This window comes from Ictidomys tridecemlineatus, chromosome 10 (genome assembly GCF_052094955.1).
Source record: "Ictidomys tridecemlineatus isolate mIctTri1 chromosome 10, mIctTri1.hap1, whole genome shotgun sequence".
Lineage (NCBI taxonomy): Eukaryota > Metazoa > Chordata > Mammalia > Rodentia > Sciuridae > Ictidomys > Ictidomys tridecemlineatus.
In genome coordinates this window covers 139298311-139310608 of record NC_135486.1, presented here as the reverse complement: position 1 = coordinate 139310608, position 12298 = coordinate 139298311, and the positions used below count along the sequence as shown (strand labels likewise).

Below are 12298 nucleotides of genomic sequence, written 5' to 3'. Positions count from 1 at the left end.
CCAGTGTCTTGCCACAGGCCCAGAGTGCTGTGCCCTGAGGAAGGTGTGGACAGAATATTGCTGCATGATTTTATTACTATAAATATACAGTAAAAACGAACAAAAAACTAGCCAATCAGAGTACATCAAATAATAGCACGTTGAGGCCAAGATGGACCAGTGTGCATCCCATCCTTCAAATAACTGGCACCAATATCGACAGCCAGAGACCAGGACGCTGGTGGGTGAGAGGAGGGGTACGTGTGCATGCGCTCACCTGCGTGCGTGCGCTCACCTGTGTGCACATGTGAGCAAACAGCAGGCAGGAGAGAGCAGGGTTGATGGTGCTCTGCTCACAGGCTCACTGGACAGACTGAAACAGCCACTGCTAGGTTGCTCCCCAAGGTGCCCTGCTGGGCAGAGCTCTGGCTCGAGCACCCCTGAGCCTCAGAGCAGGCTCTGTGCCACCCCATGGCCATCCCTCCCTCAGGATCAGGAGCAGGGCGGCTCTCTGGGCAGGGACCCCTCCACCTCCCTGGGCCAGGCAGGCAGCAACAGGGCTCTAGGCCCTGCTGGCAGCTCTGCTCTGGGCACCAGCACCAGGCACCCATCTCTGCTGCCAGCTGCCTTGCCAGCACAGCGCCCCGGCTGGGCCTCCATGCCTTCCTTTCCCAGGCATGCCCCACTAAGCAAGTCTCGCAGACGCAGAGGAATATTTAAATGGTAATGGACAGCCAAGGAAGCAGTCAGGTCCCCACCCCCCGGGAAGGTGAGCGGGCAGTGCACTGGCTGAGCAGGAAAGCCCCCACTTGGAGACATCTGATGGGAGCAAAGCTGGGACCTGTGAGAAGGCACAGGGCATGGTGACCAGGCCACTACCCCACGGCTGGGCCAGCCCTTGCCTTGCCCACGGCCACCCTGGCTGCCAGGGGAAGGGCTGCACGCTGGGGCAGGCACCCAGTGCCAGAGGGCCCAGAACAGGGGGGCCACTCACGGTCACAGTGACCACCAGGGGGCAAAGGTGGCATCGCATCGAGAACCAGGCTGCTATGGGGCCACGCGCGAGTGAGCAGACAGGCTCTGCTCCCCCAGAACGTCTGAAGCTGGACTTCACGATCCGTCCTCTTCTGCTGGTCTGCTAAGTTTTCAGGGACCCTGACCCTGGCATCTGGGGAACTCCCAGGGCCAGTGCCCAGGTAGAAAGTCACTGTCCTTCATCTTGTACCATTTACAAACATATCGACCATAGAAAAAGGGTTTGAAGAGTGGACAGGTCACTGTGCTCTTTGATCGAGTGTCACCATGGCCCCTGAGAGCCTGGTGGCCACGAGTCATGCCGACAGCAGAGACTGGAATCACACTAGGGTCCAGGGCAGCCCCTTGGCCAAGTCTGAGGGGCTGAGGGTTCCATGCTGTCAGTTTGGCCTAATTCTCAGAGTGGGGTCAGGTCAGTGGCCCCAGGGTCAGGACTGGAGCCACCAAGCGGAGGCCAGGGGGGGCCAGTAGTGCCGAGGCTGCAGGGTGTCTCCATGGACGTGGACCATCCTGTGGGCAAGAGCAGAGGGAGATGTGGTCACAGGCTGGTGCCCCTCATCACCTGCTGCCATCCTTAAGTCACCAAAGGGCAGGGCCTTCAGTTGTCCCCAATGCATTCTGATGGGAACAACAGATTTACCCCAAGTGGCCACTCCAGGGACTTGGGGACCCTTCAGCCCCAGCTAGTGGGTGAGGTCTGGCCCCTCAGAATATCACCCTTTGGTGCCCAGTCTCCTGGTGGTCTCCTGGCCTCGCCCTGGCTGGCTCATCCCAGATCTGGAGTGGCCACTGTCCTGCTGAGGTTTACAACTGAGCTAGGCTGGAACCCAGCCAAGCCCTCAGAACGGGGAGCAGCAAGCAGCCCATGAGCAGCTTCCCCAAAGTGCAGCAAGGCCATGGGGTCTGCGGCCTCCTGGCATGTCACCTCTACTGTGCTGGGACGCACTTTGCCCCTAGACTGGCTGCCCCACGGGTGCCTGTGACTGGCTACCTCAGGACTCGTGGTCTCCTGCAGGACATGGCTCTGCCATGCAGGCCCAGTGCACTACTGACCCAGGCAGGTCACCTGGGTGTCAGCGGCCTGCTTCTGCAGTCTGACCCCAGCTGCAACACCCAGCTAGCGTCTCCAGGGGTGGTGCTGGGATGTGGTTCCGTGGTTAAGCACCCCTGGTTTCAGTCCGTGGCACCAAAAAAATAAAACAGAAGCAGGGTAGCGCTGAGGGGTCCTTTCCAACCAGAGTGTGTCGCAACTGCCTGAGGCCCTGGCTGTGGTGACCCTGGAAGACTGAGCCACAGGTGCTGGGCCAGGCAGGGGGCAGATGGGATTCCCTGCTATGTGAGGGGACCCAGGTTCCTTAAAGCAACTCCTCCAAGGTCACAGCTCTGAAGGCAATACGGCCATTTATGTCAGAAGCCCAGAAGCTTCAGAGCCTCCCCTGCACCCCGACTCTGGAGCTCTGGTCTGAAGCGGACCCCAGCAAAGGAGAACTGAGCTGAGGGCCTGGGCCTGGGCCTGAGCCTAGGAAAAGGAGAGGACAGAGCAAGACTCTGCCTGCTCTCTGCCCTGGCTGGAGACGTGCTATGTCATCTGGGCAGGTGGCCCAGTCACCCCTGAGGCAGGGGAGGCCCGTGGCTGCCCTGGCTTTCTGGTTGGATCCCTGCACCAGCATGACCTTGGGTCCTGTGTTCTCGCTTTCTGCTTGCAGCTTACGGGGCAGAGGTTCTGCCAATGGCTCCCCCTGCACCAGGCCTGGGCCTGCTGTGCCCTTGGGAAGGACCATTGATGACCACCTGGTCCCCAGCAGGAGGTAGAAGGAAAAGGATTGTGTCCACTCACTCCAAAGTGCTCTGACAGGGGCCTCAGGCGAAGGCTCTGCTCCAAAGAACTGAGCTTGCAGGATACCAAGCAGACCTGGGCTTGGCCAGAGTCATGCTGTGGGACTGGTAGGCCCCCACCTCCCTGGGGACAGAGTCAGGACACACCCCCAGCCCTGCCATTACCTGGCAGGTAGATGTCAGCAGGAGGGCCTGGCTGGCTGCAGCCGTGGTGCTCAGGACTGCTATCCTGCAGGACGTCCTCGATGGAAGGCACCCGGCTCCCTGCACAGTGGAGGGCAAGGTCAGGACCACTGCCCATCCCAGACCTGTGCTCCAGCTGACGCCACCCCATCCCTGCATTCTCCAAAGACTAAAGGTGCACACTTCCTTTCTTTTCCCTCCCTCTCTCCTGCTAGCACGGGTGAGAGGGAGGGAAAATGATTATGAACATTACAGACCCATGTTTCAAAAACAAGGTCAGCTAGTAACAGTTGTTAGCTGTCCCCTGCTCAACCCTGCCGAAAAGCAGGTGCCAGGGCCATGGCCCTGCTGCCCAGAGCGGTTACCACAGAGCCTGGCCCTCGTGAAGGAACCTGAGGCACGTGCCACACAACAGCTCTCAGTTCCTCAATTTGGGACCTGCACTCCTGAGGGTGGCCCTTCTCTGATTAAAAAAAAAAGGGCTCGTCCCCAGATTGTCTGTCCCTGCACACACTGTATCCCACAGCCGAGGTCACATCCCATTGGGGCTGTGGTTCCTCATTGTCTGCTCAGACCAGCAGCTTGCAAAGCACAGATGCAGGGAGGCAAGGCCTGGGGCTGGGTGAGGCACTGCCCCTGGGGACTCGCAGCCTGGGGCCCAGCTTCTCAGGGCTAGGGGCTGCCAGCAGCTTGCAGGGGGGCCTCCCTGAGGGTGGGTGGCTTCCTGGGAGGCACTTGGGTCAGCACAGGGGTGGCTGCGATCTATTCTGGGATCTTCACCATACTTGGCCACGGCCACAGCCAGCAGCCTCGGGCCTCCCCGGTGCAGGCGGAGCCTCCCTTTCCCCATGTGTTGAGCAGCAAGGCTAGGGAGGAACGTCCAGCTATGGAGGGAGGCTAGAGAGGCCTCAGCACAGGTGCCGCCACGCTGCCTCCCCGCAGGGCCCGGCTCATAGGAGGCCCCCAGGAGGCCCTCATGTGCTTAAGGCCTCCACTAGAGGAGGTAAGGAGACACAAGCCAGCCCTGCTCTCGTTCTGAAGGAGGAGACGGCTGGCTGGGCGGCCGATGCACCAGTGCTCCCCTCTCGCCCAGGAGCCCCGCCACGCGCCGGGGGCTAGCTATCCAGAAGACCCAGGCTGGAAACGGGGCCTGCTCCTACAGTCTGCAGGGGAGGTGGGAAAACTGAGCAGCAGGGGCTGGTCAGCACCCGTGTGGCAAAGCTCCCAGTGAGACTCGCTCTCTAGGAGGCCGGGGCTGGGCTGCCAAGGGAGGAGGGCTCACCTTGCTTCAGCGAGGACGCATCCACCTCTTCTGCTGTGAAGCTCTAGGAGACAAAGGAAAACTGCCTGGGACTTGGTGGCAGGGCTGGGGCCCACAGCCAGGGCACTGACACCAGGCAGAGGGCAGTGGGCAGAGGGAGGGCAGCTGCAGCCACCCAGGGACACAAGACATCATGGGTGCAGGATTCTCATGTGGCCTCTCCTGCCACCCTGGTCAAGTCACCATGCAGCACCCTGTCCCAGAGGCTGGGATCGCAGCCTGGAGAGCCTCACAGCGTGGCAGTGCCCAGGTGGGTGTGGCTGGAGGAGGCCAGGCAGGGTCTCACCTCGGGGGAGCTCTCCTGCAGCGCCAGCTCCACCCCAGGGGGCGGGAGAGGAGCATCTGAGTCCTCGGAGAGCTTCTCCTCATCCTCCTCGTGGATTGGGGATGACGGGGACCTCAGGGTGCTGGGGAGAGAGGGAAGGGAAGGGAAGGTGGGGCCCAGAGGGCAGCTGGATCAGGTATGCTGAGCAGCAAAGCCACACTGGCTGGCAGATGCCCCATCCTGACACCCACTGGGTGAGGCCAAGAGGTGGGGAGACACTCCTGGGGAAGCACCTCCTAGCAAAGCCCTTGTGGCCGATGCTGACAGGCCACCAGAGACTTTGGGAGGGACACGAGCACAGAGAGAAGAAGAGAAACCGGCAGGAGCAGGAAGCAGCAAGAGGGTGTGGGCCTGCTTCTCCAATAAGAGCACCAAGCCCATCAGCGGGGCCAGGAGGTGGGCTGGCGGCCACTCCCTGCCAGTCTCCCCGGGAGCCCACTGACCCTGGCACCCAAGGAACACAGCTGCTGGAGGCCCTCTGTGCCCTGTGACTGCGAGGCTGTCACAGCCTGGGAAGGGACATGACCACTGGCTCAGCAGTGATGTGCGCCAGCTGCATCCCAAGTTCTAGCTGCCATCACTCATCACTGTGCTGGGACATGCCCATGGGACTGGCTGCCGAAGGGGTCAGCAGCCCCGTGGCTGAGGACAGGAGGGCCCGGGAACCTCTGGCCTTGGCCTTGGCAAGGCTCCGTGGCTCTGCTCTCTGCCGTGATGAGCTGCTGGTGAGTCTGACCTGCTGCTGGCTCTGTGCCCTGGCAGTCACTAACCAGACATCAGAAAACCCTGAGAAGCCACACTTCAGCCTCACGTCCTCACGTGCTGCCCCGCACACTCACAGGCACACGCCCTCTCGAGAGGAAGGCAGGGTCTGGCCTCACCTGTCTGGAGACTTGCTCCTGGGCTTGCCCTGGTGGCTGCTCTCCATGACTCGCTCGATCCCAGCAAGAGGACAGCTGGCCTGGGAGAGGCCGTCTGAGACCCCCGAGTAGGTGATTTCTTCATAAAGTGGGGCTGAAGGGATGGCCGGGGAAACAGCACGAAGGCCATTGAGTGCCTCGAGCAGGGAGATGGGCTCGTAGCCAGATGGGATGCTGTCTGAGCTCTGCAGGGACAAGCATAGGTGAAGAGAGGCCAGCCAGGCCCCCTGCCCACAGCCACAAAGCCCCTGACACTGGGCTTCTCCCAGGGACATGCTGCTCCACCTTTAGGGACTTGAGGTCCCCCCTCCCTTGCAGCCTTAAAGCCCAGGGCTCCCTCGGCCATTGGCTATAGCTAGCGCACACCCTGGACATGCAAATGCCCACATTAGTGGCCAGGATGAAGGGTGGAGGGCACCCACGAGGGTTCCCACCCCGTCCTCGGCTAGCCCCTACCTGGCTTCCTGTTCCCACCTCGACGGGGAGAATGAGGGGTTAGTGACAGGAAGACTGGTGGGTGGGGAGAGCAGGGCGGGCCATGCCAAAGGCAGAGAGCCACTGCACATACGTGTGCCCCAGCCCGGGAAGTCTGCTCCAGGAGCTCCCACCTGGCTGGCAGCTGGGGCACACGGGAGGAGCCACCGTTGCCCCTTGTTGGAAGCGGGCAGAACCCACAAGGCAGAGGGAGGAGGAAGCCACCCAGGGACCCAGGATCTGCAGTTAGGCCACCAGGCTGCTCAGAGAGGGGCAGTGCTGCCCTGCCTCAAGGGACCAAGCCAAGGGGCAAAGAGCCTCGGGCTCCGGCCTGCAGAGAGCGAGGCCCTGAGAGGAAGGGCCACAGGTGGGTGCCAGGCCTGCGTTGCGTCTTGGACCTCTGTCCCCCCCTGCTCCCACCTGCCTTCAACTTAAAGGTGAAGGATACCCTGAGCCCCTCCCTCCTTGAAAAGTGAAAAAGTCTGGGTTGCTTCTCTCCGCCTCTCTAAGCCACCCCCTGGGTGCATGGGGCTTTGACTGGGTCTACCCAGGTACATGAAGGCTCTGGGTAGAGGCCTGGTCCAGCTGCCACCCACTACCCATCCCCCTGCCTGTCCCCTAGGGTGCAAGGAAAATGCCAGAAAACCAGAGTCCTAGGCCCAAAAAGCCAAACCCAAGGGGTAGAGAGCAAGGGAACCCAAGACCCAGAAGCACGCGCAGGGAAAACTGTCTGCAAACTCAGCAGCAGCGACAGTCCACCTCCAACGTCCATTCCACTGCCAGCAAGAAAAAAAAAGGGAAACGGGCCTGGGGCCCAGGCGGGGCAAAGCTGGCAGAGGGGCACTGCCTGGCCGGCCGTCACCAGGGCAGACAAGACTGGCTTTTTGCCAACAGACCTTGAGCTTTGCTTGTTCCACAAAACTCCCTTCCTGAGCAGGGACTCCGGGACTGGGGAGAGCGGATGAACAGACTACGTTAATAAACATTAGCCTGGGGTGGACGGATGTCCCACGCTGCTGGTTTAGAGCGAAGTGCGGGCGGAAAGGTCGCAAGGACCAAGCACACTTACTGTTTCCCTTTTAGGGTTCTTGCTGGCCAGGGAGGCAGGGTGCGACTTTGATTTTTTAAAGGGACACTGTCAAGATAAAAATTATATGTTTTACAACCACCACCCCTGAATGGCACTGGGCTGGCGGGCGGGGCTCTGGTTTGCTGTCCTCCAGGCACCAGGCACCCTGTGCTTCACAGGACCCTCGGGACCACATGCAATGCAAGTCCTGGCTGAGGTCTCTGGACAGGCTGCCGGCCCGCCTGGCCAGGGCCCAGGAGCCATACAGCTGGCCCTCTCAGACCAGCAAGGGGTGGGGCCTGTCCCTGCCCCAACACCAACCCACCCTAGGTCACCCAGAGCAGCAGGGCTTGGTCAAGGGCTCTCTGCCCATGAAAGACAGGAGACGCTGCAGCCTTGCACTGTGGGAAGCGTCTTGGCTCATGAAACTTAAGAGAGAACAGGAAGGGACCCGCCTGAGCCTAGGCCACAGGGTAGAACTGGGGAGGGCAAAACCAAACACCAAGCCACCGCCACTGGGTGTCCATCAGCCCTCTGACACACAGAGACCCCTCTTTCAAGGGGTAGAAGCACCAGCCTGTCCCAACCAAACAGCCAGTGGTTGATGGAAGGTACCGGGGTCCCCCAAAGCCCATGCTGAACAAGTTGGAGGCAGAACTGCCAGGCGAGCCCACGGCGGCTGGGTGGCCTTCGGTGACACAGGCCCCTTTGGGACAGCCACACTTCTGCTGCAGCTGCCAAAACACTTCTGAATTTAAAAGAGAAGCCCAAAACCTGGGGTTCAAGGGGAGTTTCCAAGCTTCCAAATACTGGCCCAATTTTCAGGAACGTGAACAAACACACCTGGCCTCCTGCTAGGGACGGCAGGGTCTGGCCATAGCCTGGTGCAGATCCAGGAGGCTGATGAGGACCCTCCCACGCAGAGGCTGCACCTGTGGGTGTGCGGGCCCACTGGGTTTATTCCAATAGGGGGGCCTTCAAGGCCACTGGACATGGCAGCCTCAGCAGGGAGCCAGGAAAGGAGCTCAAACCAGTAGGGAGCCCGGGCAGGCTCTGCCTGGCAGCCCTCTCTCCTGGGCTCTCTCCCAGCCCTCCCTGCCTCTGCGTCCTTCCCACCTGCTAGAGTCGCTCTGCACCGGCTTCGCTCTCCTGGCCCTGCCCTTTCCTCATGTCCCTGTCTCCTCCTCAGGCCTGAAGTGACAGGACCTGCCCCGCCTGCCTGAAGCAAGCCCCACCTGTATGGCCCAGTGCAGGGGACCTGGTGGCCACTTGCTAAGGCCCCTCAGAGCGATGCTACGCTGCCCTGTGGAGTCTTGTGAGGAAACAGCACAGCTCGCTCACGGAGAAGCAGACAGAGCGCCAACTCGTCCACTGGGAGTGAACCCAGACGAGGGGGCAGCTGCCTCGCGTACATGGCCGCCCTGGCCCCCATCCACACTCAGCCTCCTGCGGGGCCACATGGACCACGAACGGGAGGGTGCAAGAGGCACTTACCGAGTGCTCATCGTGGTCCATGCTCTGGGCCAGGACAGGACTGAAGGAGATGGGGGACAGGGCCCCTGGCTTCTTACGCACAGCCCGGATCTGCAGGAGGGCCCGGAACGCTGTGCAGAGGGAGGGACTCAGGTAAGCAGGCAGCACCCCAGCAGCATGGGGAGCCCACCCAGCCAGAGATACTGGGCACCCCACTGGGATACCCTACAGGAGTCCCAGAACTGGGCAGAGCAGATCCTTAGCGGCCCCAGGCAGGGAGGAAATACAAGGTCAAGATGGCACCGGCCCAGGGTGAGGGCCAGCAGAGCTGGGCAGCAGGGGACAAGACCCACTCAGTGCTCCAGATCACACAGCCAGGATGAGAGCAGCCCCTTCAGGCTGCAGGAAGGTTTACCAGGTCCCAAGGGGAGTCCAGGGGCAGAGTCTGGCCACCCAGAGCAGGGAGACCAAACCAGGCTCATCCCTCTCCCCATAAAAGGCCCAGAGGCCACGGCATACTCTTCCAGGAAAGGGCAGGTGAAGGGTGCAGGCCACGTGACCAGGACAGATAGGTGGCCAAGCAGAAGCAAATGAGGCGGGACAAGAGGCTCCTCCTCAGCCTCCTCAGAGATGTGTCCTGGCAACACGGTCACAGACGAGGTGCACCCATCAATCCTTCTCCTCTCCCTATGTCCTGTCCAGCCCACGATGGACACAGGCCTCGTGCAGGGAGGAGACTTCTTTTGCACTGACTCCTGATCCTGACCCCATGGCGTCCAGGCCTCCTACCTCACATCCTCACCCAAGGCTCAGTAGCCCAGGGGAGGAAGGACTCAGGCTGTGAGCTGGAATGGGGTTCACAGAGCTCCATGTGAGGCAGGACTGGCCCCTTGAACCAGGACCCTGCCCAGCTCACCCAGCGCAGGCCACCACCCACCTGGCTCACTCCCTCCTTCCTGACCCCCATAAAGTCTAGCTAGGGGCACCAGCACTCAGCTCCAGCTGGAGTCCCACCAGCCATTGGGACTGTCTCCTCTGTCAGGCGGAGCCCTGTGGGAGCCCTTGGAAAGCCTGAGCTGCTGGGTGTCCTGGGAAGCCAGATTCTCAGAGGACACAGGGAGGGAGAAGCATAGGTGTGCTGATAGGGCTACTCCAGGCGGAGGGGACACCCCTCAGGGGAGCCTCTACCAAGGTATGCTCCGGTCACTAGGCCACTCACAAGGCAGACTTGGCCCCCAACATGCCTGCTTCTAAGCCAGGAAGGATTCACAGTCAGGCTGGGCTGGCCTCTCAGGCTGCCCAGTCTTAATCAGGCTGGGCAGAGCTGTGAGGAGCCCACCCACAGGCTCCTGGTCTGCAGTGCCCCCTGGACTCTGGACCGGCCCCCCAGACCATGCAGCGGTGTCCCCCATGTCCACGTCCCACAGTCCTAAGGAACTACTGCTGCACACACCTGCACACACACCCGTCCAGGTGGCCTGGCTCCCACGAGGACCCTCACTAGACGGTCACTGGGACATGCTGCTGCTTTCTAGCAGTGGGGTCTGAAGCACGCCCCTGCCTCTCACAAGCTGTGACCACAGGCAAGTCTCAGAGTCCAGCAATGACAGGCAGCTCTGCACCTAGCACGCTTTTCCATTTGCAACTCATCTTAACTTTCTCCAAAATAATTTCCATGTAAATAAAATTTTTGTTCATTGATCAGTTTGGCCCCAATCTCACTGTGAACATCTGCCCAGGAGCACTTGGCCCTGGCATCACTCTAACCCCAACCATCCTGGAGGCAGACGACAGACCTGGGTGGCCTCATGCCACTGAAGCTGCCATGGACATGAACATTAACCTGCCGCCAGCCAAGGCCACACGCTGCATGAAGGCTCAGTGCTGCTCTCCTATCTCAGCCACAGGGGACACCCAGCCCGGGACTGCTGTGGTGTGGGCCGCCCGCATCTCCACAACCCCGTGTGCAGGCCCTGGGTGGCACTCACGCAGCCGGCAGATGGGACAGTTGTTGGCCTGGTACCGCAGCGTGTCGGCACAGGAGGTGCAGAGGCACAGGTGGCGGCAGGGCAGGATCAGTGTGTCCCGCAGGTCCGACAGGCACACCACACACTCGTTGCTGTTGTCACTGTTCTCGTCATCTGCGGGCTGCAGGGACGAGGGCCTGCCGGTCAGTGGCCTCTGTAGGCCCTCCCGGGCCACCAGCTGTCCTTCATTACCCCAGGGGCCACCATGGCCAAGGGAGGCCCAGAGGCAGGGGCAGTTATGGAGGCTACAGCTGGCACCATGCTCACTACGGGGACACTGGGGACTCGAGAACTGGCTCTTTCTGCTTCTCAGACCCAAAGAGAAACTCCAAAGAGCTCCCCTGCTAAGCAGTGCCTGGAAGCTGGGGGACCGTCCCTGTGGTGGGAACAATCACACAGATCTGACTTGTTGGCACTGCTTTCACTAAATCAATAATCAATTTTAAGAAAAGCAGCACGTGGGCCGAGAGCATGGAGTCCCAGCAGGACCAGGCAGACTGACCCAGTTGTTTCTGTGGAGCTTCATTAGAGCACAGCCTGCCCACTGTCCCTGGCTGTCCACAGTGCCAAGCAGCTGCCCTGAGGGATGCCAGCCAGCCCCTGGTGTAAGAGCTGAGCAGAGTGCACGCTCAGCTGAGCCGGGCCTGGCCAGACTACTTTGTCCTCCTAGCTCCTGGAGGCTCCCACTGTCCCAGACCCAGCCAGTCTCTGCCTTTCAGAGAGGTTCTAAAAAACAGGCAGCCGGGGCCGGGGCTGGGGCTGAGTGTACAGCGCTTGCCTAGCATGTGTGAGGCACTGGGTTCAATTCTCAGCACCACATTCAATAAATGAATAAAATAAAGATCAATCGACATCTAAAATAAATTTAAAAAACAAAAACAAACCAGGCAGCTATTTCCTCCATGCCATACTCTTTTAAAAAACAATAAATCTGGGGCAGTGGTACATGCCTGTAATCCTAGGGGCTTGGGAGGCTGGGGCAGGAGGATCATGAGTTCAAGGCCAGCCTCAGCAAAAATCAAGGTGCTAAGTAACTCAGTGAGATCCTGTTTCTAAATAAAATGCAAAATAGGGTGAGGATGTGGCTCAGTGATTGAGTGCCCCTGAGTTCAATCCCAAGTACCAAAAAAAAAGAAAGAAAGAAAGAAAGAAACCAATAAAAAGAAAGAAAGAAAGAAACCAATAAAAAGAGCCAGATACAGTAGTACATGTCTGTAATCCCAGCAGTTTGGAAGACTGAGGCAGGAGGGTCACAAGTTCCAAGTCAGCCTCAGTAACTTGGCAAGACTAAGAAACTTAGTGAGATCTTGTCTCAAAATAAAAAATAAAAAGGGGTAGGAATGTGACTTAGTAGGTTCAATCCCCAGAACCAAAAACATGAAATAAGAATAACAAAAAATAAGAAATAACAAAAAGGCAACGAGGTCCCAAGTTCAAGCTCCTCAGCCCTTCCCTGGCCACCTGGGCCACTGCTTTAGCAGCTAACAGAGCTGCCTCTACCTTGGATGCGTGTGCAGGACACACTGTCGAGGCGTGAAGCCAGCAGCAGGGGGCAGCCTTGCTTACGACTGAGTACGAGGGAAAAACCTGAAGGCAGCACTGCCAGGCCCAGGCCGCAGGAGGGGCAGGTCCCTGGATCCCAGGCTGCCCTGGAGG

The 12298-nt window shown here is 59.9% G+C and overlaps 1 protein-coding gene across 3 annotated transcripts in view; it reads right to left on the bottom strand.

Moving 5' to 3' along the window:
* Positions 1 to 55: 55 nt before the first annotated feature.
* Positions 56 to 12298, bottom strand: part of Mgrn1 (mahogunin ring finger 1) — a 45248-nt gene continuing 33005 nt past the window's right edge. For 2 of the 3 annotated variants that reach the window (XM_013359515.4, XM_005327139.4), the window contains exons 10-17: positions 10604 to 10763; positions 8637 to 8746; positions 7143 to 7208; positions 5561 to 5784; positions 4641 to 4761; positions 4316 to 4358; positions 3016 to 3114; positions 56 to 1524 (exon numbers count right to left, since the gene is read on the bottom strand). In XM_013359515.4, coding sequence (XP_013214969.1) covers positions 1412 to 1524; positions 3016 to 3114; positions 4316 to 4358; positions 4641 to 4761; positions 5561 to 5784; positions 7143 to 7208; positions 8637 to 8746; positions 10604 to 10763 — 936 coding nt within the window. In that variant the 3' untranslated portion in view covers positions 56 to 1411. The remainder of the gene's footprint in view (positions 1525 to 3015; positions 3115 to 4315; positions 4359 to 4640; positions 4762 to 5560; positions 5785 to 7142; positions 7209 to 8636; positions 8747 to 10603; positions 10764 to 12298) is intronic. The other variant, XM_005327140.4, reaches the window with a different exon arrangement.